The sequence below is a fragment of the Telopea speciosissima genome, chromosome 10 (genome assembly GCF_018873765.1).
Source record: "Telopea speciosissima isolate NSW1024214 ecotype Mountain lineage chromosome 10, Tspe_v1, whole genome shotgun sequence".
NCBI classification, from domain to species: domain Eukaryota; kingdom Viridiplantae; phylum Streptophyta; class Magnoliopsida; order Proteales; family Proteaceae; genus Telopea; species Telopea speciosissima.
Window position 1 is genome coordinate 25819565 of NC_057925.1, and position 26797 is coordinate 25846361.

Sequence of the window (26797 nt, forward strand, 5' to 3'; positions counted from 1 at the left end):
CCCAAGTGGGAGATTGTAAGATTTTCATAAGGTGGGCTAGCATAGTCCCTCTTTAATTTTGTTAAAATTGGTTTAGTTGTGTTGATAGGAGTTGCCTTAATGGTATGAGTCCAGTTACTATATGTGAACCTAAAGTATTGTTTCCTTAATGGGAAGGAAACCCTAGTTTCTATGCAGGGTTGGTCCCTACCCTCACCACTATAAGTAGTTATCACTGGCCCATTAAGTGATATCTCTGAGAAAACCTAAAGTTGAGTGGAAGAGGGTAGACCAGACCAACGCAGTTCGTGTGCGACAATGATCGTCAAGTATTCGGCTTCCACAAGGACCACAACCATGGATCCAGGTACGCCAATCACATCCCTGGATTTATTGTATCCTCATTGATCTCCATGAATATTCTGTATAAATTATTCCATCATATAAGTCACAGAGAGCAAACGACATGCTCCAGATCTGAATCCGACAAACTGGATAAAAATGTCACTACAAACCATGATCTAGCATACCGAATTCAATTATAACCATTGGGATTTGACCATTGAGTCAAAGGCTATATTTTAAGTAATTTGGTGATCCGACATACCGAATTGGGAAATGGTATACCGGATTAACTCTGTCTTTTGAATCCAATCTTAAGACAGATCTCTAATTAAATTGAGCTACCTAGCCTATAAATAGGCACCTGTTTAAGCTCAAATTAATACTAATCACCATCATTAAGAGATTTTACTACAAGCTCTTAGTGTCATAGCCTCAAGTGAGCATTCATTGACTTCAAGCATCTAATCATCACTAGCTCACACACTCAAGCTCCTCTACCTCATCTAGCTTCAAGCTCCAAGGGTGGAAGGTAGCATACACTCCTACTAAGGTTGAGGTAACCCTTTACTTAGTAGTTTTTACTTTATGTATTAATTGAATTCTCTTGCCCGGAATCAAGATTTGTGTAAGAGTCCTCTTGCTCCTTCTCAAGATTGTTTTCAGTGGAATTCTCTCTAAGGTGAGAAGAGTGGATGTAGGCAAGTTTTGGCTGAACCACTATAAAATCTGTGTTATTAACGTAATTAATTTAAGTTTTGTTAATAACACAATATTCCACAAAAGACTTTATTTTTGTTAAACCCTGCCCCTGACAAGTTGGAATTTTGGTTCAAGGACAGGAACCCCTGATCAGGCAACTAGGATCACTGTGGAGCATCACTCCAGTGACATGGATCAATGAAGAAACCCTGTGCATGTCCTCTTTTATACCTGTGAGAAGATGGACTGTGGACCCCTGCTCTTGCACAGCCCACAGCCTGATGTATCGCTTGAACCCCAGGTATTCTCTCTCCTCCTTAAAGTGGTGGGACCCACCTCTGGAAAATCATGTAAAACCCCATAATGGGCATATGGGGACAATACCCTAACCCAGGGTCAAACCCCTGTATTGTTCCCGTTTGAATTCTATTGCTGGAATTCTCTGGGCGATGCAGCAAAGCCCAGAGACATCGCCCAATGGCTGATTTTGTACATTTTTAATTATTATAAATTGGGGGACCACCCAACATGACCATGGACACCCTCCACTGATAGAGGGGAGTCTGAGGGACCACCTCATACCCCTGGTTCAGTGTGGACCCCACCAGTGAACCCAGAACTGAACTGAATCAGTTCCAAAAATCAGTTTTTAAAAGAGGGACTGAAGGCAAACATGCCTTAGTTGGCCTTGGGCTCATTTTAGAGCCCTTGACAGATCTGAATCCGAGAGAGAAAGGAGAGGAAGGAAAGGAGAGAAAGAAGAAGAAGGAAGAAGGAAGGAAGAGGAAGGAGCTACAGCAACCCATCTCAGGCTGATCCGAGCTCACCTACAGCATCATTCAGGTAAAGAACCACCCCCATACCTGCTATACCTGTTCTTTTTCTGCTCTTGCTGTGCCTTGCAACCCTGGGCAGCCCAGACAAGCTAGGGTTTGCCCAGCCTTGGTCCAGATCAGCCATGCAGACCTTATGCATGGTAGATCTGGGCTTTTCTATAAAAATCAGAAGTTAGTTATGCTGCTGCCATGGCCGAAATCTGGTTGTGCATGGTTGCACTGCCTAGATCCCCTTCTGGTTGATGGATTGAAGCCCAGAGTGCAAGCCAGGGCTGCAGGGACCAAACCCTAGGTGGGTGCAGCCCTGAAACCTTGTTGAACATACATATCCAGCCTTGCATGTGGCTGAATCCAGGTTCCCAGGTGTGGCAAAACCTTGAACACTATTCACCAGGGTTATTTGGGCAGCCACAGTCAGCTTGACTGGAACCCTGATGGAGAAACCAATTGGACCATGATGTAGACCCTCACTAGGGCTACACAACACCCCTGACATGCAGAGGATCAGGTGTGAGCCCAACCATGCAAGCCCAGCCTTGGAAACTCAGCCTGTATCGATTCTACAAGCACTGGGCGATGCAGACATCGCCCAGAGCCAACGCCCAGTGAAGGGAATTTGGCTGGAATGATTGATACACCTGGGGGATTTCACTCACATACCCCCTGGGCACTGTAGGCAGGCTAGAAATTACCAAAAATCCCTTCCTCACATCTGTCCTTATTTGGGAATGATTCGGAACCCTAGTGGGCCCTACATGTGACTGTACACTACTATGCTTGGTCCTACATCACAGACATGCTATGAACAGCACCGAGACCATGTTCTGACCTAGTGGCAGGTACCGGTATTACAAATGACCAATTTGCCCCTGTGTCCTAACACTAGCCATGCACCTAAACATGACCTAAGGACCGGTGTAAGGCTCAATGATTCCAAGAGTGAACCAATTGAACCCCGGGTCAACCCAGTAAGATTAGGGTAACCCTAGGACTTCTAATGACAGACTGATAACTTGTGATTTACATCTAGGACTTGATCCCGAGCTCAAGGTCAACAACCTGACAACTACTAGGATTGAATTTGTGGCTGAGTACCTAGAGCCAAGTACTAGTGAGTGAATAATACTATCGTATGTGCAAATGTAATTATGATCTGATGCCGACTATTAATAATTGAATCATGAATGCTATGTTATTTACTTATAATTCAAGTTACTTAAATCACTGCATAATGACTATTGTTGATCAACACTGTGAATTCTATATGATGGTTGTGATTGCTAGACTAGATGCCGTACTCGGCTTGGAAATGGGGCCTATGGTAGCCCATATTATGGGGTACGGTTGACACCGCTGGACTCATACGATGCCATATAGACATGGGGCTAGAGTTTCATCACTCGTGCCATGAACCCTTGCTAGTAGGGGTTGAGGTGCTGGATGCTAGTGGGGATAATTATCAGGCAGTGAAAAAAAAAAAGAAATAATAAAAGAACACCGAAATGGTGCATAAATAAAAGAACACCGAAATGGTGCATGAGGGAAGAAATGGTTGTCCCCCTGGATACTCATAGAGGGTTGGTCGGGCCGACCTTAGTGAACGAATGCGGGGGCTGACCAGTCTTCTCCAATAACTCAATGGGTGTATCACGGGAAGGGGTTAGAAACCCGCACCAGAGATACATGTATTGGGGATTGTAGTGGCACAGACCCGACTTAGTTGTATTGCTAGGTGGCTAATAATAAAGAATCTGGACTTGCATATCATGTAGATCATATGAACTGTGGATTGTGATTGCATATGCATGCATGATGGATGTTATTTTCTCATGAGCTCGGTGGGGCTCACACTCTGTTATATGTTGCTTTCTTCTTAGATGATCCTACAGGTGGATGCCGTTGTGGTATGGCCGGCTATCTCGAGGAGGAGAGTTTTGGTTGTTACGATGATATTGGTCGGACCCCAACGGAGGTCATATCGATTCTACGTACGTTCTCGGTGGTCATTGCGGATGAAGACCATTGAAGCGTGCATGTGATGTTTTGACTGGGGACTCCTTTTGGGTTTTCTGGAGTTATCCCCGTACTGACTTGGTTATTGTAGTTTTCTTTTCTTTTCCTTTTTGGGGCTGAGAATGCTCACCCTATATGTATTTTTGTATGTAGTACTGTTCTTATTAGCTTTTGTTTCCTTGTTGTGGGTTGTGTGTGCCCGGGAGATGTATCAAACAAGACTTATTATGTATATTATATCACCATTTCCCATAACGCTATGCTTCCTTTTTACTTTTCAATTGTAGACGTCCTGCATTACTCTGATCTTACTTATGGTTAAGATGTGGATATGGTTCCATGATCGTAAGCACTGCCTCTAGATTCGTGGGATTTGGCGGATTGCCGTTACGCAATTCGGGTCACCTACCCAATCCTCCTAGGGGGGTGGTTTGGGGTGTGATAATTTTATACTAGCATCACCTATTCACTCCCCCTCTAGGTGATTTTACAGTTAGAAGCCCGCACCAGGAATACATGTATTGGGGATTGTAGTAGCACTTTTACCTATCTTAGTTGTGATGCTAGGTGGCTAAATAATAAAATGGATCGCATTGCATGTAGGACTCATATGGTTGTGCTTGCATGTGCATGCATGGTTATATTTCATTCACGGGCTCGGTAGAGCTCACACTCTTGTATATTTCTTTTGTTAGATGATATTGTAAGTAGTTGATATGATGGCGGGGAGGCTCATTTCGAGCAGGAGAGTCATGCTGATCATGACAGTGTGGGTTTGGACCTGGACAGAGGTTATTCCTCTGGTGTGGGTGATTACAGTAATTGTTGAAGGTGACCCTTGAAGGGCGGGCAACTGACTTCTTCTAACCTAGGGATTCTTTTGTGTAGATAGGAATCTACTGACTTTTTGTGTAGCTTTATTTGGGGCATTTGTTATCTTGCCCTTTTTGATTCTTTGTAAAGTTATTGGTTGGAAGTGTTGGGACTGCCAGTAGTGTGATGTGAGAGAACAAGAACAAAAGACAATGTTTGTATATATTTGGCCTTGATGGCTTAGTGTAATTAATAGCCTCCGCAGCACTCTGATGTTTCTATTTTATCCATTGTTAAGGGTGTGTGGTTTTGTGAATGTTAGCAACTGCTTCTGGATCCTTGGGGTTTGGCGGATTGTTGCCGTGCAATTCGGGTCACCTACCTAATCCTCTCAGGGGGTGGTTTGGGGTGTGACACTTATGCCCCTCCATTATCTTCTTCTTTCCTACCTTATCTCCTCATTAACTTATTTCCAATCTTGAAATCTCCCTTATGCCCATCCGTTATCTTCTTCTTTCCTTTGTAACTTTCCCTTAAGCCCTCACTTAAATTCTTCTTTTCCCTTTGTAACTTTCCTCACTTAAATTCTTCTTTTCCCTTTGTAACTTTCCCATTAAACCCTTACTTATATTCTTCTTTTCCGCTTGTAACTTTCCCATTAAACCCTTACTTAAATTCTTCTTTTCCCTTTGTAACTTTCCCATTAAACCCTCAAAGGACCTAGCCTTACAACAAAACCAAAAAAAAAAAAAAAAAAAAGTCTCCTTATTGCTTTATTAGGTGAATTGATCCTTGGACCTATGACCCATAGGAAGTAGCTAATTACCACTATACAATGAATTGAATCTCTAATTTTAGGCCCAAATAAATATATAAATGAATAACATACCAACTTACCAATTAAAATTAAAATAACATAAATGCTTAGAAAGACGGGGTATTACACTCCATATTTTGCTTTGCATCGAGAACGCTTTCTCTTGCTTTTTGCCTTGTTGGATTCGACATCAGGTATATATTTCCTCATTGTCTTTCATTTTGCCACAATGTATGCCATTAAATCAACATGCTTTAGTGCAAATGGTAGTGTGCATTCATAGAGATAGCATGTTTAGTTTCTTTTGATGCACTTGATGCATGATAAAAAAATCCTATGTAGCCTTGTATGTTGGTATAAGATATGTTATTACGGAAGAATATTCGAATCTTAGCATCTAGTTGAAAGATCGATTTAATCAGGTGAGATGGGTGCGTAACAACTTCCCACTCTCATAACCTGACCTCTTACCTAGACTCTGACCAGAGTCTAAACCGTATGGAATCATGTGTAGCTCTTTCCACACATAATAGATGGGTCTACCCTTTTTTTTTTTGGTCTTAGACCCAAATCCTAGGTGACGACTCCTTTATTTTATCATACTTATTATGACCCCAAACCTCCTGCTGCGAAAGGAGCTTAACTCAAAGTTAGGACCGCCACTCGTAAGACGTATGAAGAGAGATTTGATCTGCTCTGATTTCGCGGTACCCACACTCCTACACCAACACGGAGGCCAATAGGAGCGAACACGAGGACATCAAATATGGGTGTGATTTTTCATTTCACGGGGGTAGGATGGTTATTTTGCCCTTTTTATATTTAAGCACTAGCATCATGTGGTTGGAAAAAAATCCTATGCAGTGCCCTAATCTATCGATGCACTACAGTGCGGGCCTGGGAGCTCGACACGTGGAAGATGCAACATCCAACGATGCCGAGCTCGAGAAGAAACCAAATAAAAAAAAAAAAAAAAAACTGCCTTGCATCGAGTTTGCACCGTTGGATGAAGCTTCTTCCACGTATCAAATTCTCAGGACCGCATTGTAGTGCACCACCAGATGCCAGCACTTCAGAGGATTTTAATCCTCATCTAGCGTGGAAACCTTCTTTTTTCCTTTCTTTTATTTCCCTTCATATTCTTTGTTTTCAATTTTTTGAATTTATTATTATTCTCCCATCATTATCATCATCATCATCATTATCATTATTATTATTATTATTATTATGATTATTATTATTATTATTATTATTATTATTATTATTGTGATGACTTATGTTAACCCAATTTAGTATGGGAAGTAAGGACCTAAGACTTAAGACATCATGAGAATCTGTTTCAGTCTTTTTCCCCTTAAAGGAATCATGTAAGCATATCCTTTTGGGTTTACTCAATAGGAGAGACTTTTCAACCAGGAAATTCCCAAGACTTTTTCAACTGTAAGGCTACTTCCACATGCCTTTTTTAATTACACGAGTTAGACACGTTCATATAAATATTAAGTTTCTGATTTGTAAATCAGAATAACTTAATACTCTATACTATTGAGTTCTTGAGTGTGATTCGAGTCTTGAACTGTGATACTGGACTTGGAAGCTTTCAATCTCTAGACTTGACTTCACCGTGGTGCCGGTCTTCGACTTGTTTTAAGCTCCGGGACCAATCGTATACCTAACGCACTATAGTTAATGGTAGACACGTATCCATCACAGCTAACAATCTCCCTATATATATAAGAAGCCCAATTGGTGCTGATATGATTCATTCACTAACTCCGAGTACATACTTGGGTATTCTTTTCCTTCATAATGGTGACATGTTCTTCAACAAGAAGCAACTGCTGCTCTATTGTAGTTTCTGCTTCAATGCTACTTCTTTTTGGGCTGTTAATGGCTAGGCTAGTCACAACAGGTTTCTCTCTCGTCTAAATAGTACCTAGTGTAGGCAATTGAGAACGGATCTTCTACATGTACGTTCACCTGCACGTATATGTTAGGTGCCAATTGCTAACACCTTTCTCTTTTGCTTCTATATATATACGAGAATGGATCATCTGCATGTACCAACAGGTGAACGTACATCTCAGAGCTAATCACATTTTAATTTTGTTTCCACAAAACCCCCCTTCCCTTGTAAATGGCAAAAATAGGATAAATGGTTGGCTCTCACATGTATATTCACCTGTTGGTACGTGCAGAGGAACCGAACTCTATATATACCCCTCGTCACCCTATAAATGGCAAAAAGCGGGACAAGTGTTGATATCTCACATGTACGCGTTGGTGAATGTACGTGTCGAGGAATTCTCCTCAAAAAATAACCCCAACACTGACTACTTGTAGCCTCAACTCATGGGTATCCACCCTATTTTCGATCTCAATGCATGTTACTTAGGATATATGGGTTAATTATGGTATATACATATATATATATATATATATATATATATATATATATATATATGTGTGTCTGTGTGTGTGTGTGTGTGTATGTAGATGTATATGTAATTGTGTATTTATGCAATGCTCTTATGTATATGTACGCGCTTGTAATTAGGTTTTAGTTCCTAGTCTTAATACAAGCCTAGGTAGAGTCACAAAATGCAGTTTTTTATTTTCGATGAAAGTGTAATCACACAAACCACACACCAATCCCAAAAGGTTAGCCGACTTTTAGGACCGTAAATTGGCGGACATACACAACACACACACCATGCATCTATGCAGTTGTTATTTGGTTGAGACAAAATGTAGACCAAAGTTTCAATTGTAATCACAACTAACTAATTTTGGCTCAATATAATGCAGGGGCACAAACAGGTGTTTGTTATGGAATGCTTGGCAACGATTTACCAACTCAACAGGAAGTTGTGGACCTATACAAATCTAAAAGTATCCCAAGCATGAGACTTTATGATCCAAACCAAGCAGCTCTCCAAGCTCTCAGCGGCTCCAACATTGAACTCATGTTGGGTGTCCCAAATGATGCCCTTCAAGGCATAGCAACCAGCACTTCCACTGCAAATGACTGGGTGCAAAACAATGTGGTAACCTACTCTTCAACTGTCAATTTCAAGTATATCGCCGTCGGCAATGAAGTCAGTCCTGTCAATGGCAATTCTCAATATGTAGATTATGTTCTCCCGGCGATGCAAAACATTCAGAGTGCAATTTCATCAGCTGGTTTACAAATCACAGTGACCACAGCAATTGACACTGGACTCCTTGGCACCTCCTACCCTCCATCCCAAGGTGCATTCAGAGATGATGTGAGATCTTATATAGACCCAATTATTTCTTTCCTTGCAGAAAACAGTGCACCACTACTAGCAAATGTGTATCCTTACTTCAGTTACACGGATAACACTGGTTCCATCAGCCTTTCCTATGCCCTATTTACATCATCATCAGTTGTGGTAACAGATGAGTATAGTGGTCTTGGATACCAAAACCTGTTTGATGCCATGGTCGATGCTCTCTACTCTGCTCTCGAGAAGGCAGGTGGTTCCAATGTGGGAATTGTTATATCAGAAAGTGGTTGGCCATCTTCAGGAGGTACGGACACAACTGTAGAAAATGCAAAGACGTACAATACCAATCTGGTTCAACATGTGAAGAGTGGAACCCCGAAGAAGTCTACGTCTTTAGAGACTTACGTGTTTGCTATGTTTGATGAGAACGAGAAGAGTCCAGAGGAAGAGAAGCACTGGGGGTTATTCACTCCAGATCAACAAGCCAAATACGAAATCAGCTTCACCTAAACGTGCTAAAAGAGTGAAGTTTAGAAGGGGGTCTTATTTTCTGTGTTTTTTTTTTTCTATCTTAAATAAACGAGGGTTACATATGTCCTTCTCAAAGGGGTCAGCTCTGAATTTATGTATGAAGAAGTTTATTAAAATAAAGGGCTAGTTTTTTCATAATACACTATTGCATTGGCACTACTCTGATATTCTTATCCTGACTTCTTGGTCTTGGCAAGAAGTAGCGGCCGCAGCAACCCTTGGCCCAGTCCGGATTATATTTGTGCCATTTGGCTTGCTTTTGCGGATCCACATCCTCTACTGCCAAGCTGCCCGGCTTACCCCCACTCGGGCAAGGCGTTTGGGCAGGGTTAAGGTGGTCATTATACGCCTTGCCATGTCTAGGCAGCACGGTCCTGCTGGACAGCTCGGCAGTAAAGGATCCAAATTGCTCCCGCACCCTCCTTTCATCTAATGGGCTGGGTATGGGCCGTATGGCATGTGTCTACATGATGGATTAGTATGTCCATTGGATCTACCTGCTAGAACCACCCAATCCATGACATTGCTCTCTCAACTATACCAGTACATGTTTGACAGCTTAATATAGCCTTTATGTTAGGAGAAAGGGTTGTGGTTATCCAAACTAGAAGAATCCCTGCCATGACTCTTATTTTTGATATTTTCTTTTTTGGGAGAAGGTTTTCCTGAGCAAGTGATATAGAAGAATGCACCAATGAAATGCAACAAAACAATATTGTGTAATGGAGCGCATAGATATCATTTCATGTGACGAAGAGAGTAATAGATACAAAGGTGCTAGCGTACCCTACCCCAATGGCTCAGAGAACCTTTTCTCCTTCCTTTTAGGATTACTACATTGATTGATAGTTTGGCAGTCTCATCGATGGATAAATGGAAGAGTTCCCTCCAAAATAAAATCTGACCTAACTCCTTAATTTAGTTAGGGATAGAAACCTCAACAACAACAACAACACATTCGCAGATCCCTATTAGCTGAGATTCTCCAGATGTGCAAGGTTGTGCCTCTTGCCTCTTATTAAGTATCTTTCATTTTTCTCATCTCTTTCCCCATCCCTCATTAATGAAAAATGGTGGGGGGCGTTCATTTGCTACAAAACCCAATACAAACCTTTACTTGCAGCCACCTAACACTTTCTAATTCAATTAGGGAATGGGTTGGACTCATCAATGGATATCTCGCAACATCTATTGTGACCCTAATTATATAAATGGCAAAAGAATATACAAGGCTCATGTTGGATTAAACCATTGAATAAACAACACTTACCAATTAAAGTAAACCTACAACCAAGCCAAGGCACAGGCCCTACCTGAACCTTCTTTATGTAGGCCGGTGTAGCCACTGAATTTTGTCACCTCAATATATACCCCTACTTATTGCTAGTGATTTGAACCCAAAACATCTCTTACAGATTTATTGGCAAAAAATGATCATTTTTTTCTTGAAACGGCTGAGAGGCCCTAACATTATTAGAATGGATTGAAACTTTTCAAATAGCAATTTTTTTTTATATTAAAAAAATATCTTAAATGGTGCAAATCAGATACTGTTTGGCCATCATTTCACTAAACCCTAATTCTGCAGGCCCACGTACTCTAAGACACAAATATGACTGTGCCCCAGCCAAATATTTTGTGAACTTTGCATCACTGATTGTGACATTCAAACTTTTGATGATATATGGATCATCAAAATCTAACACTCAAATCTCTTGAAATAACCCCTGAAAGTTTATCGAAAAGGGGATCGCACAACAAATCTCCTTGCTTTGGACACAGATACTGTCATATTCTCGGCCAAATTTATGGCTTATATTTACATCATTGGAAAATATATTCATAATATTTCTGACAACATATAGTTCGTCAAAATTGGATGGTTCGAATCTCCTGGAATGAATCCCGGAACATCGCAAAAAAATGAGCATTCATCGAGCCCCATAGAGGCATCTTTTTGATACCCCTTTGATGCTTCCACCTGGCAGCATCTAATTCAAAGGGTGGACGGTACCGCCCAACCGTCTCCATAGGCTTTGGAGCCTCTAATTGAGGCCCCAGAGCAGCTTCTCCTTGCTTTTTGCTATAAATAGGGTCTAGGCAACTCCACATCCACAACAACCTTCTCATGAACACAAACAGAGGCTGTCTAGGCAACACATATTTTTCCCAAATAACAGTAAACCATGGAACTATCGGATTACTTACTATAAATCCTCATAGGCCGATTTAATAGTGAACCTTCCACAGGGATGCAATTTCCAACAAATCTCATTTTCAACCTGAGCAGAAGGTAGCCTTATATACCCTGCAGTCCGATGTTTGTCATAAAATTTGAAGACACATTAGGGAATCTCTAACTACCCTCATCTATAAAATCAGTCACATTACTTGTTAGATTTGGAAACAAATCCACGCTTAATCCTGACGCTTCAACAATAGATTCATCTATAACCCACCGATCCTTTAAATATTTTTTTTACTTTCCCATCCCCTAACACCCACTTTTCATTCTGAGAAATTAAAGTCCACATCTTTTTAACCCCAGGTAAGATCGATGACGACTTATAAGCACTCTTCAAGGAGCCATCCTTATTTTTAGATCTTACAAAAATTTACAACCAAGAGCATTCTCATGCTTGAGAAACCAAGTCAGCTTACCAAGTAATGCCATGTTTACATAACGAAGCTTCCTTATCCCTAAATTTCCCTCTGATTTAGGTTTACACACCATGTCCCAACTTACCACCTATCACGCCCCTATCCCAAACTTAGGCCATAAGCACAGTCAAGAGGGTGATTAGGATGATATGCCCAATTCCTACCAGGATCAACGACACAGTGTCCCAAGCCATAGTCGACAATCAAGGACCCACCCAAGTAATTACATTTGAGAAAAAGAAAATAAATATTCCATTCATTGTCAGAGTTAATATGAGCGGAAGCAATATTTACATAAAGTAGTTACAATATGTTTAGCTGGCTAGGTGATACAGTAATAGTTTAGCGTTGACTACCGACTGACCATGACATAACTACTCAAAATAATAGTAAGTTATTACAAAAGTGTTCATAATGGGTACAAGGCCCCAAAAAAATCAAAAGGTGGGGACAATCCCCAACAACATCAGTGCCGGTAAGCATAATCATCATAGGGGCAGCCGTCGTCGTGTTCATCTAACACAAACTCAGGCTCCTCTGCGCCAATATTGTCATACTTTGCCAGTTGATATTCTACGCCAGCCAAGTAGCCGCCATCTGCATCAAAATCTAAAAAGTTGTGTGCACAGGGGTTAGCTCCACTGAGCCAGTGAGGGGAAAGGGGAGTGCACAAACACACAATCACACATAGTCCATGATGCATGTAATGTTAGAGATATTTTTCACCTAACAAACAGTCTAAGTCATGGTGTATGCTACTGTGATAACTCGGGAGACACTGAGGGTCACTTAACTTATCGCCCCATTTAAGCCTCAATTATCAGAAGGGAGCCTACGCCGGTAGAAGCCATCAGACCACCCAGTGGCAGACCCCGATAGCCATCACTACCCCTGACCTGGCCTCTCCCACCTCTACAGGCAGCAGGTGCTCAGACTATCCAACACATAAACCCCTGTTGGAAAAGATCGTAGCATAAGGGAGCATAAATCCTAGCCACAGATATATCGTCCCGAGAGGTATTTTGGGTGCATTAATGTCCCATTCCATTTAGTACTTGGATACTAGCACGGCATGACGCATACAGACCAGGATGACAAGCAATGAATATAATAAGAATTTCTAGGGTTTTAGCACCAGCGTACCCGGCACCGTAACCCAATATAATGAAATAAAGTAAACATATCCACATTTCATCCATTTGTATCCAATAAGGTTTTATATGCAAAGATGCAACATGATAAGGATGAATGCAAGCACAAAACCATCATGTAATCTGTATAGTTATATTTTTATATATCAAGCCCAAACATTACCCAAAGCCTACTCACCGTTTGCTTGCTTGTCGTTTGGTGTGTTTGGTAAGATTTACCTTGGTGCACGTACTCTCGTACAGATTCTGAAGTCTAAGGACGAGGGGGAATAATGTTAGAAGTGTATAGGTGGGTCCCACAAAGGGTCCCAACAGTTTACTTGAAGTTTGGGTTAAGACAGTAAGGGCGGATGCAAGAACGGAGGCAGCCAGGTGAGTCCGCCCTTGGATCCGTCCAGGCCAAACCCTGAAAATATATGAAACGGACTCATGGGCAGATGTGGAACATGAATCTGCTCATGCATCCGTCCAAACCCCGAGACATTCCCGAGAGCGAACTGAGCTACGGGCGGATTTACCAAGTGAGTCCGCTCGTGGCTCCGCCCAGATTAAACAGCTAGGTTATACCGGACTGACTAATGGGCGGAAACATGATAGTGGATCCGCTCGTGGATCCATCAACCTTCTTTTGAAATCTGCAAAGATCCCCACCTCCAGCCCTTCATCCATGGAATCATAGAGGTCCTAGGGTTGGGGAGGTGAGCCCAAACCTTCGTTGGAGGTCCCAAAACACATAGTCCTTTAAGGAACTTGGAAGGTTCAAGGGATTGGATCCATCTTCAAGGTTTTTCCCAAACTAAACTAGGTCTTCAATGCTTGAACAACAACTTAGGTTATCAAATGTATGAAGGCACTAAAGGGAAGGGGATGAGAGTCTCAAAGGGAGCATTCTTTAGGGATTATTGGGTTCCCAAGGGAAACCCAAGTTTGGAATCGATCCCAAGGGGATCCCCAAACCCGAAAATGAAAAAGAGGGAGAAAGGTGAGGACATTCACCTCAAGGATGGATTAATGGGTGGCTTCCACCTCCACAATTCCTCCAAGCTCTTCTTCTCCAAGGCCTTCAATGCTCCTCAGCTCCCAACATTTTGGGTTGGTAGGAGGAGTAATGAGCCTTATTAGCCAAGTCTTGCCCTTAAACTAATCCCCACTTAGGGCCTACTTGGCTTGGGCTTTAAGAGTCAAAACTCTTTTAAAAGCCAACTAGGTAAATGGGTCCACCTATATGGCACACCCACAAGCCAAGGAGACCAAGGGTGGGACTAACCTTGTCTAGGTACCTAGATAGGATGCCCGAGGCACGGGGTATGGGTCCCACACGAGAAAAACACCCAAAAGCCTAAAACAGCATAGGCGGACTATCAGACAGTAGCAGTCTTTATGAGTCCGTTCGTGCGTTCGTTTCTACTATAAAGGGCAGAACCCTAAGAAAATTGATTGGGCTTTATCCCACACTTCAAGGCAATCAAGGAGAGGTCATACTAACATTCACAAGGGTAGTATCTTACCCCACGACCGTCACGACGTATCCTTCATGATCCCGAAGAGTTTCCTGATCGTAATGCTAGGCTCATAGCCGAAAGAGGTGTCTAGGTGTGGGGACACAAGGAATGCCTTCCGGTACTCTTCACTCCGTGGACTCATGCTAGGAGGATGGTCAACGAAGTCACCATCGATAAATCTTCCCCACTGCCGGTTAAGGAACCTCTCCTCCATAGGCAGGCTCGTGAACTGGTTAACTATCTTATGGCTAGGTTTGACCACAAGTGAAAATAGCTCACCAGCATACATGGCAGCAGAATCTACACGTCACAAGAGAGAAAAATTATAATTAATAGCAAATCCAAGCGCGGATGTAGCACTACCTATTATATCTGTACCCGAACTCTGAATGTAGGTCTGGAACCCAGAGAATCTAAGGTCATTTCCACTAGCAACCTGTGGTGCATTGACCAGGTAATCATCCGAGAAGAAGGTAGTCCTGTGGTAACATCTTACATACCCATCCGGAGGCAGACACCACCCCTATGCAGCTGTTCTATGCATCAACTGATGCATAGCCTAAGGTAAACTCCTCACTTTAGAAGAAATGAGGTTATAAATATTTGAACACTGTTAGTGGCTGGACAACCATGAGTTGTAAGTGTCCAAACCATGGCATAGTCCTCTGTGGGGTTCAAATGCAAAACCAACAGAATTTCACCTACTAGTCCATTGTCGCTGGTCCATTGAATCGACCAGTTGGATCGACCAGTATTGCTATCATATGTAAATTTCACTTTTGGTGTATGGACCCCAGTGTCTCACCCCCCGAATCCCCTCCCCGCACCTAAATTATCCCGTGGAAATATTGCCCCGGCAGTGTGACCATGTGGGGACTACCTAAGGGCTTAGGTACATTAGAATTGGTTATAAAATGCATTTTCAGCCTAAATGACCTTAGGAAAACAGACCTTAATGTCAGCCCTATATATAAACCCACCCTCATTTTAGAACACCCCTATTCATTTCGTTGGGACGACAAAAGAGAAAGAAAAGAGAAAGAGGGAGAGAAGGAGAAGAGAGGAGGAGGAGGAGCCCAAACCTTCTTTGTACTTGAGGGTTCTTGAGGTAAACCTTCCTTGGATAATTCTCCATAGTTTTCTATGCTGTCCTTAGACTCTAAGCTTGATCAACCTTTATTTCTTGCCATGCAACCATGATCCATCATGCTTTCTGGTGAAGTACTCATGTATTATTAGCTTAGGAACTAGGATCCGTACATGCATGTATAAATCTACCATGTTTGACCTTTTATCTACCTTCCTCATGGTGAATACATGTTGTGACTGCTATTTCTAGCCTTGGATGATTGATCCTCATGCCCATAGTAAGCTTGGAATGTATCTCACAGTGTCGGACATGCTTTCCTTGATATACATGATAACTCCATGACTAAATGTATGTTGTAGTACTATTTTGAAGATAATCAAACTCCTCTGTAACCGATTTCTACAGATTCATGTGTGTAAACCCATATACTATAGCCATATGAGCCATGAACCCCAAATCACAATGCATGTTCAATCTTGTGGTTGGAATATGTTAATTTCCATGGAAGTAACCCAACTATGCATCTTGTTCATCTTTGATCACCATAGAATAGAAGAACCAAGCCCAAATTGTGCAGGCTTTTCAGATTCTCGAGCTGTACAGTCACTGGTTGATTGCCACTGGTCCATTGGATCAATCAGAATCGATCAACCAGTTCTAAAAACTTTGACCAGATGCAAACCTGGTTATCCTAGGGCCTATGGCATCATGTGGGAAGTCTTTTTGTGTAAACCATGTTGAAACCCATGCCATCCCACTCCTACACCTACTGAATGGAAACATTTTGACTCCCGGGAATGGTGGTTGGCCAACCAACCCAAGTTGGGGATGATACCTTGACCTAAACCCTATTGGAACCACTGAAGTACCACCTAGAAACCTTTTGGTGTAAAACCATGCCCATTCCCCTAAATCCCTTTGTAGTTTTGTTGTTATGACCCTACTAGTCGATTGCCACTGGTTTATTGGAAGGACCAGTACCAATTGACCACTGACAGGAACTTGCACCAAATATTGATTTGATCAGTCGCATGGCCCATAACATCATATGGGGGGCCTCCTACATAAACTAAATGAGAAAAATCATGCTTGTTACCACCTTGGATGACTGGTTGATTCACACTGGTCCAGTGAATAAACCAGTCCAATCAACTAGTGCACCACCTTGTATAAAACCATGACCAAACCTTGTGATAACCCCTGACTTATCAATTGGGAGACATATGGTGTGAAGCCATATGATGTTCCATAAATCTCCTTCCAATTTGGTCGATTGCCATTGGTCAATTTGATCAACTAGTGCTGCTGTCCTTACAGAATTGGGTCTAGCCTTGGTCTGGGACTTAAACCAAGGATACCCCTAGAATCCTTACTCCATTATTAACATTTTAATGTTTGATTTGCTTCAATTAACCTTAGGCCATAGAAATTTTTCCAGCGATGCGTGTTGGAGTGCATTTGAGAGCTGGGAACCTTTCGAGCAATTAGACCTTAGCCAAGGTGAGTGGTTTTGAATCATTCATATGGGTGTTATGCTACTGAATATTGTAAAGATAATTAAATGCTTTATTTCTTTTAAATTGCTTTAGAATTATGAAATCAATGATGTAAATGCAGAATGATCGGGTTATGATTAAATTGTTGTATTATGATGAATTGCATGATATTGAACTGCTAGACTAGATGTCATAGTCAGCTTGGAAATGAATGGTATGGTGCACCATAGCATGGGCTGTGAAAGCACTGTATACTTCATACTTGGAAATGGAGAGTGTGGTAGCCCATAGAATGGGATGCGATTGACACCACTCAACTCATACTTACCATGTAGACCATCTAGTTAGGTCAAACATACCCTTATGCTACAACCCTTACCAACAGGGGTGCATGTGTTGGGTGATCATAGTTTCCTAAAAGCCGAGGAGACCAGAATCTAGGATAGGTTGTCATGGTTATATTGGTGTTTGCTAAGGGAGGGAATCGGTGCTCCCGGACCAGTGCGAGTTCCATTCGCAATAATTGAGGCCGCAACCAAAGTGATGATAGGAAGAAGCAGAGTTGCCTGTGTCATTGCAAGTAGCATATACCTAGTGACTTAGTTGTGTTGCTAGGTGGACTAGCATAATAAAATTGAATCCAAGCATATAGACTCATGATGTTTTTTTGCATCTACATGCATGATTTATTATTTACTTGCTGGGCTCAGTGGAGCTCATCCCTCGTGGAATATTCTTTTAGATGATTTTGCCGATGGACGTCTCCCTGAATGGGAGGATCATCTCAGATAGGATGGAAATGGTAATTGTGACTATCTTGGTATGGACCTCGACGGAGGTGATGCTTCTGATGTACGTGCATAGAGTTGGGTTGGAAGAGATGACTTGATCGAGGGCTGTCTTTATTTTGATGTTCCTAGAACATTCTTTTTGTGGTTAGCCTGGGGGCATTTCTTTTTGTAAAGCTTACAGATACATCTTTGTATAAATTCTGTATATGATGTAAAGCTAAGAAAATGCCATGTATGTAATACAAGTACAGTCAAGTTTTGTGGTGTACTTCACAACAATGTATTTTGGAAACCTTAATGTATAAATTTTTAATTTTTTCACTACACTCTGAGTTTACAATGATATATAGTAAATGTTTGTGTGTGTTTATGAGTAAATGTTTGCTTCTAGATCCTGGAGATTTAGCGGATGTAGTTTGAGATCCAGGTCACACGCTCAATCCTCCTAGGGGTGGTTTGGGGTGTGACAGAGCTTGGTATCAGAGCCAGAAGCTCTCTAAAATAGGTTAACAAGTAAACTAGATATAAGGAGACAAGAACATTAAGACAGACATACAACAAGAAAGTAGATTGATATAACAAGAAACTGATTAGAGTCATAATTTTAAACTACAAAACATTAGAAAGGGCTTGGAGCCAATACAACACAACAAAATTGGAAGTACTACTTCCCAAAATACATTATAAGAAAGCCAAAAAAAAAGGTACAACTAACAAGTTGGAAAAACAGAAACAAACAGAAAGTAAGGTCCTAGATTTCTAGTAAGATCACAATAAACTACTCCTGAGTTGGATCATGTGGTGGCTAGGGTGAATGCGAATCAACATGAGCGTGAGCATCTTAGAAGTCCAGTCTCTGCTCCATGATGCTCATCCTACCACTCAGAGAAGAGAAACCCTACTGCACTGAAGTGGAAAGCCCTGTAAGCTGGCTACTCCTATCTCGTAGTTGTATCATCATGTCCCTCATACTGTAGGTCTCTGGAGAAGGAGGTGCTGCCTGGGAAGTCGAGGCTGCAAACTGATCAAAATTAGGGAGACCTCCTGATGGTAGACTAGCCTCCCCTCGATAGCCTTCTTGACCCACATCTCCAACCTCCCAATTAGGGGTGTCAATAATGCCCAACTGGCCCAAACCCGCCCTGAGCCCGGCTCGGACCCGACCCTAATCTAACAGCCTGAAGGCCAGATTAGGGTTGAATTTTTTGCTAACCCTGACATGGTCGGGTCAGGTCCAGGATAAGACCCTGGGCTTAGCCCGATCGGGCTCAGACCCGACCCTGTATTAGTTATAACCATTTATATTTGTAAAAATACAAAAATGCCCATAAGAGTCTAAGAGATGAGTAACCCTAATCCCATATCCCTTTTCGTTTTTCAGTTTTCACCCTTCATTCTTCATCCACAAGGAAAGCCGCCGCTCGACGGAGTCGACGCTAGCAGTCTGCGCTCTTCAGTTCTTCTTCCTCGGTTCCTCCTTCCTGGATTCGCATCAAGGTCTGTTCATCACTTCATCTTGATTTGGGCCTTTCCCCATCCTTGCAACAACACTGCTGCTAGTACTTGCTACAGATTTTACCTCTTTTCCCCCCGATTCTTGATTGATTCAACCATGGATTGATTAATAGGGATCCCACGATTCTCATCAGCTAACACCTGATGAGAACATAGGGTTGTAGAACTGTTGGAAATAGTAGTAGACTCGGTTGTTTCTTGCATTAGTTACGATTCAGATGAAAAGGAAACTGCTCTCAGATCAGCACACATGATTTTCTGAGTCTTTGTAAGGTGTATGGCAGCACTAGGACGGCTTAAATTTTTCTGATTCATCATTGCAATTTCAGAATTCAACAAAAAAAGGAAAAACATACTTTAAGAAGATAACTGCAGCCTACAGTGATATATCCTATTAATTAAAGAACTTGGAAAATGTACATAATGCATATATCCTGCCAAATCCATTCTTAAATGTGGGTCAGGTGCAAAATCCTTCTTCATAGTTCAGAGACTTTAGAAAAATCAATAGGAAGAAAATAAAATGCAGTAAAAGAATCCAAGGTTTCCTAATACAAAAACCCAAATAACTTGGGGTTCTCAGATTTTCAATAAAGACACAAAGGGAGATAGATATTAGTAGATTGGATGTGTAACTACATCAACCAATGAAATCAGCTGCAAGAGATGACCAAGTCCCATCGCACCATTCCCAACTCTAGTGGCCGTACTTTTGAAACTCCCACTCACTGTTATCTACACATGTAAAACCATATCCAATGTATAGATTCACTAACATGAAGCATCAACACTAGAAAAGAAGATGTGAGGGAGGAAAGACAACACATACCTAAAGGACACACTTGACGGGTCTTAAGCCATCGGCTGATACAGTGGAAGTGAAACGCATGGTTGCACACACCTATGGGCATAATAAAGTTGGTTTACAATTGTTTATACTATAAACAAAGACAGGTACAAATTGTAATAATCATCATCACTCTCCTCATCCTAAAAATGTTTTTAAGAAAATTTTCACGACATCCAGTACAAGTCACAGCAAAGATTAAGACAATCTAGTTTAGTTGATAATTGGGGACAATAAAGGAAAAAGATACAAGGGCAGGGTACGAAGGATACACAACCAATGTAGCAAACAAATAATAGTAGATAGTTTAAACAGCAATAGAAGAAAATACTGATTTTTTTTTTGGGAGGGGGGTGAGGGGGCCTCATTCCTTTTCTCCTTGCTTAATTCTCTTTTAAGCCTGTTTTCTCAACCTCCTGGAGGCAATAGCTCTTTGCACCTTAATTCTCATCCTTATTCTATATACCTTTCATCTTGGTAGTCAATTCCTTAAAAGAACAATATTGTTCTGGTTGTTAGACCACATGAAGCAACATGCAGAAGCAACCGAAATGGAAATTCTACCAGATGGAATTAAAAAAAGTAGCAAAGTACATCCTCCTTTTCATAGAAAGACAAGATTGGGGCTTGTTTAGCAATGGATAAAGTATTAAAGGTAGCTGCTACTGAGACTTTAAGCACCATGTTAGAGAGCATGCCATGTTTTTTTCTTTTGGATGAGTCAGAAATCGGAATCAATAGGTTTTCCTTGTAATGGTGGCAAAATGATCTTCTGAATGATTACTTGGTTGATACCCGATCTTCACTTATCTGAGCCATTATCTAGAAAATTAATCCAAAACATCAAGAAGCATAAGGTTTGGTCGCTCATCAATACACGTTGCCTCCGGTTCTTGATTGATTCAACCATGGATTGAAAAAAAATAATTTCAGTACTTGGTTTCAAGGTACAAAAAAAGGACAAAAAAAATAGCCCTTACCCCTACATATAGCCAAAATAATTTGCAATACTACTTGTGATCTTTGACATTATTTGTTTGTGTTTGTTGAAAAGTGAGGTCAGCATTAATTGGTTCTTAGTGTGACCTTGCATGCAAAAAAGGAATAAGATGTTTTTTTCTAATTGAGGTCATTTATTTGAAGTATAGTTATTGATATTTGATAAGGTTAGCTCTCCACTATTTTTTTCAACTTATTGCTTCAAAAATCTTACACATATCTAGATTTTTGAATTTGTACAGATCTCGATGGAGGAAAACTCAAATCCAAGTCAGCCAAACTTTAATTCAAATCAACCAAATTCAAATCCAGCTCAATCATGCTCTAAGGATCCTGTGACAAGCTCTACAAAGGCACAACCAAAATCTAATGCTTCTGAGGTATCTTCTAATCCCATCAATATAGGGCCATCTAGTGTTTGGAGTCACTTCACTAAAGTTATACCTCCCAATGGTTCAAAAGCTACTAGGTGTACATGCAAGTATTGCCACAAGGAATTTGATTGTTTAAGTGAACATGATACTAGTTCACTAAAACGACATTTGGATAGATGTCTTCTGTGTCCACATAGTGAAAAAAATAAGAAGAAATTTTTTTTGGATTTTAAAGTTGATGTGAGTGATGGTAAGAGTACAATCACTTATATCTTAGCTTGGAAATTTGACCCTGAATTGTGTAGAAAGGACCTTGCTCGCATGATTATTATGGATGAATTGCCATTCATATTTGTAGAGCGGGAGGGGTTTAGAAATTTTTGTAAGGCTTTACAGCCTAGGTTTAATACTTTGACCCGTAACACTGTGGCAAAAGATTGCCTTCAATTGTATCTGGAGGAGAAAAAGAAGCTGCAAGATTTGTTTAAGAGAACTGCTCAGCGGGTATCCCTCACCACAGATATGTGGACTTCTATCCAAAATCTTGGTTATTTGTGCCTCACAGTACATTACATTGACCAAAATTGGAAATTACAAAAGAAAATCATTAACTTTTGCGTAGTCCCATCACCACATACTGGTGAAGCAATTAGTAATGCCCTTGAGCTGTGTTTGATTGATTGGGGGTTGGATAAATTGTGTAGTATTACTGTGGACAATGCAAGCAGTAATGATGTTGCAATTCAAAATTTAAAGAGAAGATTTAATAAGAAAAATGGGTTGTTGTTGGGTGGTGAGTTTTTTCATATGAGATGTGTTGCCCATATTTTGAATTTGATTGTCATGAAAGAGGTCTTGAGGATTGTGGAAATGTTGTAAGCAGAGTTCGTTCTGTAGTGAAGTATGTAAGGAGTTCACCATCAAGGTCACAACAGTTTAGATTGTGTTGTGAGCAAGAAAAGATTGAGTCTAAGAAAGCTTTGAGTTTAGATGTTTCTACTCGTTGGAACTCTACATATCTTATGTTGCAAACTGCTTTGGAGTTTCAAAAAACTTTTGAGTGTGTAGAAGATAGAGACCCAAACTTTAGTATGGAGTGCAAGGATGGGGTCCCAACCACTCAAGATTGGTAGAGAGCTAAAGTTTTATGCAAGATGTTAGAGTTTTTTTTTACAATGCAACTACAAGATTGTCTGGGTCTCTTTTTACTACTTCAAATCTTTACTTCAAAGAGATTAGTGTGATTGAATCACAGTTGAACAGGTGGTCAAGAAGTGAAGATGACATGATTCGGGATATATCATTGGCAATGAAAGAAAAATTTGACAAATATTGAGGTGGCAGTGGCACTGACAAAATGAATATTATGTTGGCTGTTGTTTGTGTTCTTGATCCACGATTTAAGTTGAGATATGTGAGATATTGCTATTCAAAAATATATTCTCAACTTGAGGTTGAAGAGAAAATTGAGAGGATTAAAAATGTCATGGATCATCTCTTGAGACATTACCAAATGCATGGGTCGACAAGTAGTACATTGAGAGTTGATTCATCAACAACCACTTTTGATGGTTCATCAATAGATGATGATGACAGTGAATTTTCAGAAAGGGGATTTCATAATGCATTAGAAGAGGAGGAGCATTTTCATGTTACATCTGACTTAGACAAATATTTGTTGGAAGGTATTGAGAAGGATGATGACCTCAGTTCTTTTGACATCTTGAATTGGTGGAAGATCAATAGTACAAGATTTGTGATTCTAAGTAAGATGGCAAGGGATGTTTTGGCAATTTCTGTCTCAAGTGTTGCTTCAGAGTGTGCTTTTAGCACTGGTGGTAGGATTTTAGACCAATTTCATAGCTCTTTGACACCTAAGATGGTAGAGGCATTGGTATGTGCACAAGATTGGCTACGACAGGCACCGGTTTCAGTTGATGTTGAAGAGAACTTAATTGACCTTGAGAAGATCGAATCAGGTAACAACCTTTTAAATTCCCTTATATCATTTAATTACAATAATAATAATAACATTATGAGTGATGATTAAGTTTATTGATTTGTTCATTTGTTAAATGTGTTTTTTTTCAGCTACTAATAATGATTGTGGTGATGCAACTATAACTTTGATTTGATGGATGATAATGCATACTTATTTGGCCTGAACTGGTAAGGACATGTACCCAAACAATAGTTCTTATTAGCTAATATTTTCTTTGACATCTGCTTGTATTAATAGAGTTTTCCCCTCATTTTGGGCATTATTGTTTTTTTTCAGGAATCCCAGATTCAAGCATATCATAGAGATGGATGTTGTTGTGAGTGATGGTTGATTGTGGCAGTATTTTTATTCATGGATGATTTTTTTTTAAACCCGAGTATTACCTAGGACCCGGGCTGGCCGCTATGCTTTTATTAGAATCAGAAAAAATAATAAAGAATACAAAGGGGGACATACCGCCTTACCCCAGCCCAGTACATCAATAGGACACACCACTTAAGAATGCCTAACCACCCTATACAAGAGCACAAAGAAAAAACAGCCATTAACATCGTAGGACAGGCAAATCGGCCTTGTCCTCACGAAGAATGGTATGGAGTTGTCCCAAAGGCATGCTCCCAGGCTCAAACCTAGCAAATGTCTCCGTATCACAGGAATACTTTGCTAACCAGTCAGCCGCTCTGTTGCTCTCCCGGTAAGCGAACACAACACTGGCCCATGTAGCAGCCACTAATTCTTGAATCTCCTTGTAGTAGTATCATCCTTCCCATAAGTCGCTCCTCAACAAGTTAACTGCCTTGACAGTAGCTTCTGAGTCACAGTTAACCACCACATCCACTAAAGCCATCATCTTGCATAGTTTCAGCCCATCCCTCAAGACCCGTAGCTCTACCAGTGAGTTAGTGCATGGGCCATAAAAGTTTGCAAAAGCAGTCAGGACTTCCCCTTGTTTGTCCCTAATGATCCCCCCCACCGCCCAGGCCAGAGTTACCCCGATAGGCACCATCCACATTCAGCTTTACCGCAACAAAAGGAGGGCACCAATATATTGGCAACGGACGTTTCAACTTGAGGTCTGGTGCAAACAAGCCAAGGCACTGCACAATCAACCCTTCCCTAGCAGAACCGTGAGAACCTGCCTTAGCCTGGTACGTCAACTCCCTCGCCCAGGTTTTGATGCATTCAATGATGGAACTGGCTGTCGTCCTTTTTTCCCCGTGCCTTCTGAAGTTCCTCTCCTTCCATAGCTCCCAGATGATCAGGGAAGGTAGAATTCCTGTAATATATGCACAGACATTATTGTAGCCTGCCAGACCTTGCCAAAACAGCACCCTACTCCTTGCATCTTGGGTGGGAAGAAGGGGTATGTCAAAAATTCTGAAAAAGTGTTCCCATACTTTGGTTGCCGTGCCTCCAGCGACGAGAAAATGATCCATCGTCTCACTACGGGGCCTTCCACAACAACAGCACTTTAAAGCCAGAGGGATACCTAGCGCCATCACAGAATCATCAATGGGTATCTTCCCATTTAACAACTGCCAAGGAAAGAAACCCACTTTCACTGAAAGTGTTTAGTTCCACAGCCACTTAGCATAAGAAATCGTTGCTACCCCACTCCACACCACATTCCAAACAGCCTTGGTAGAGAACAAGCCGTTGCCACAGGGAGTCCAAACCAACCTGTCCTCGTAGTCCGATAACCTAAAGGGCCCCGATGAGATATGCTCTCTAACAAGGTCCGAGTCTATGATGCCTAACACCTCCTGTCTCCAGGAACCATCCTCAGCGATGGCATCCTTTACTTGTAGCCCCACATCAACGAGCAGGCCATTATCCACAGTGTCAATCAACGGGCCAAAACCTGTCCAGTTATCCAGCCAAAATAGAATGTTACCCGGCCCTAGTAACCATCTGGAATTGTTCAACAGTAGGTCCTTGTGATCCAAAGTATGCTGTTTGAGTTTAAAATAATACCGCAAGCGTATAGGTCAATCGTAGCTACAGGTCGAACACGAGGAGGTCAACCTTGAATAAATTTTCACTTTTAATTAAGGCGAAGTGTACAACTTACCAAATATAAAAATAACCTATATATGGAAACTACCAATTATGGAAACTAGCAAATATAGAAGCAACTAAATTACCAAAGATAACAAATTAAAAATAGAAACTAGGGCAACCGTTAAGGGAATGAATGAATTAAAAGCAAGAAAATCACTTGGGAATGGGTTCCATCATGAGAATTAGGGCAAATCAATGACTAGCATATTAGGGCAAAGCATGCATACGGCTAACATATCCTATGAAAATAGTGCTCATACAACATACAATGTAAAAAAATACATGAACATAATGGTGTCACAATGGATACGGCTAACGAATATGTATATAGTTCCCCTTGGAATGACATACAAGCTGTGGGCGATCATCCATTGTAAGTCCAATATTGATCATGTCCATTAATCAAATAAACAATGCTAGCCATCAATTCTTCCTTCTCTCATGTTTTCACCCAGTCCCAAGAGGAGAGGTTTAGCTAGCCATGAAAGCAATGAAGCGGGAAGAAAGGATTGATGGAGAAAAAGACAAAGAAATTACTAAAACTAAAATTTATAAGAAACAAAACTTTACTGATTCGAATAACTCCAATGAAGATGATTCCGTCACTTGGATCCCATCACTTGAAGCCGCATCCCGATAACGAAGAACAAATTACAAAAGTGCTTAAATAAAATTACACATATGATCTTAGGGGAAGGGAGATAAAATTCTGTTTTAACAATAAGAAGAACAAAAAAATAGAATGGAAAAAAAATTGCAGAACTTGAAGGAAATAGAATAGCTTTGAATTGAATCTTCTAATCTTCAATAACTCCACAAACTTGAATGTCGATTACAGCCCCACTCAGAAATCAGAATTGCTTAATAGACAAAGAGACTAGAACATAAAAGAATAAAACCAAAACTAAAGAAGTAGAAAAACTAGATGGGGGAGAAAAAGCTTCAGTCCGTTTCTCCTCTCTCCCCTTTTATATCTTTTTCCTAAGATAAAAGGGAAAGAAGAAAAATAAAAAATCTAAAGAAG

General features: G+C 40.9%; 1 protein-coding gene and 1 long non-coding RNA gene across 2 annotated transcripts; one reads left to right on the forward strand and one right to left on the reverse strand.

The window, feature by feature from the left end:
• Positions 1–7350: 7350 nt before the first annotated feature.
• Positions 7351–9308, forward strand: LOC122641785 (glucan endo-1,3-beta-glucosidase-like). The gene is made up of 2 exons (XM_043835086.1): positions 7351–7414; positions 8311–9308. The coding sequence occupies exons 1-2, from the start codon at positions 7369–7371 to the stop codon at positions 9261–9263; spliced, it is 999 nt and encodes a 332-aa protein (XP_043691021.1). The 5' UTR covers positions 7351–7368; the 3' UTR covers positions 9264–9308.
• Positions 9309–20125: 10817 nt separating this feature from the next.
• Positions 20126–20590, reverse strand: LOC122643029. The gene is made up of 2 exons (XR_006330150.1): positions 20320–20590; positions 20126–20225 (listed from the first exon to the last, which is right to left on the reverse strand). It is a non-coding gene; the product is annotated as an uncharacterized LOC122643029 (long non-coding RNA).
• Positions 20591–26797: the final 6207 nt, after the last annotated feature.

Coding starts and splice junctions, on each gene's coding strand:
- LOC122641785 (XM_043835086.1), top strand. CDS start 7,369: ATGCTACTTCTTTTTGGGCTGTTAATGGCTAGGCTAGTCACAACAG. Junction 7,415..8,310: donor GGCTAGGCTAGTCACAACAG/GTTTCTCTCTCG, acceptor AATATAATGCAG/GGGCACAAACAGGTGTTTGT.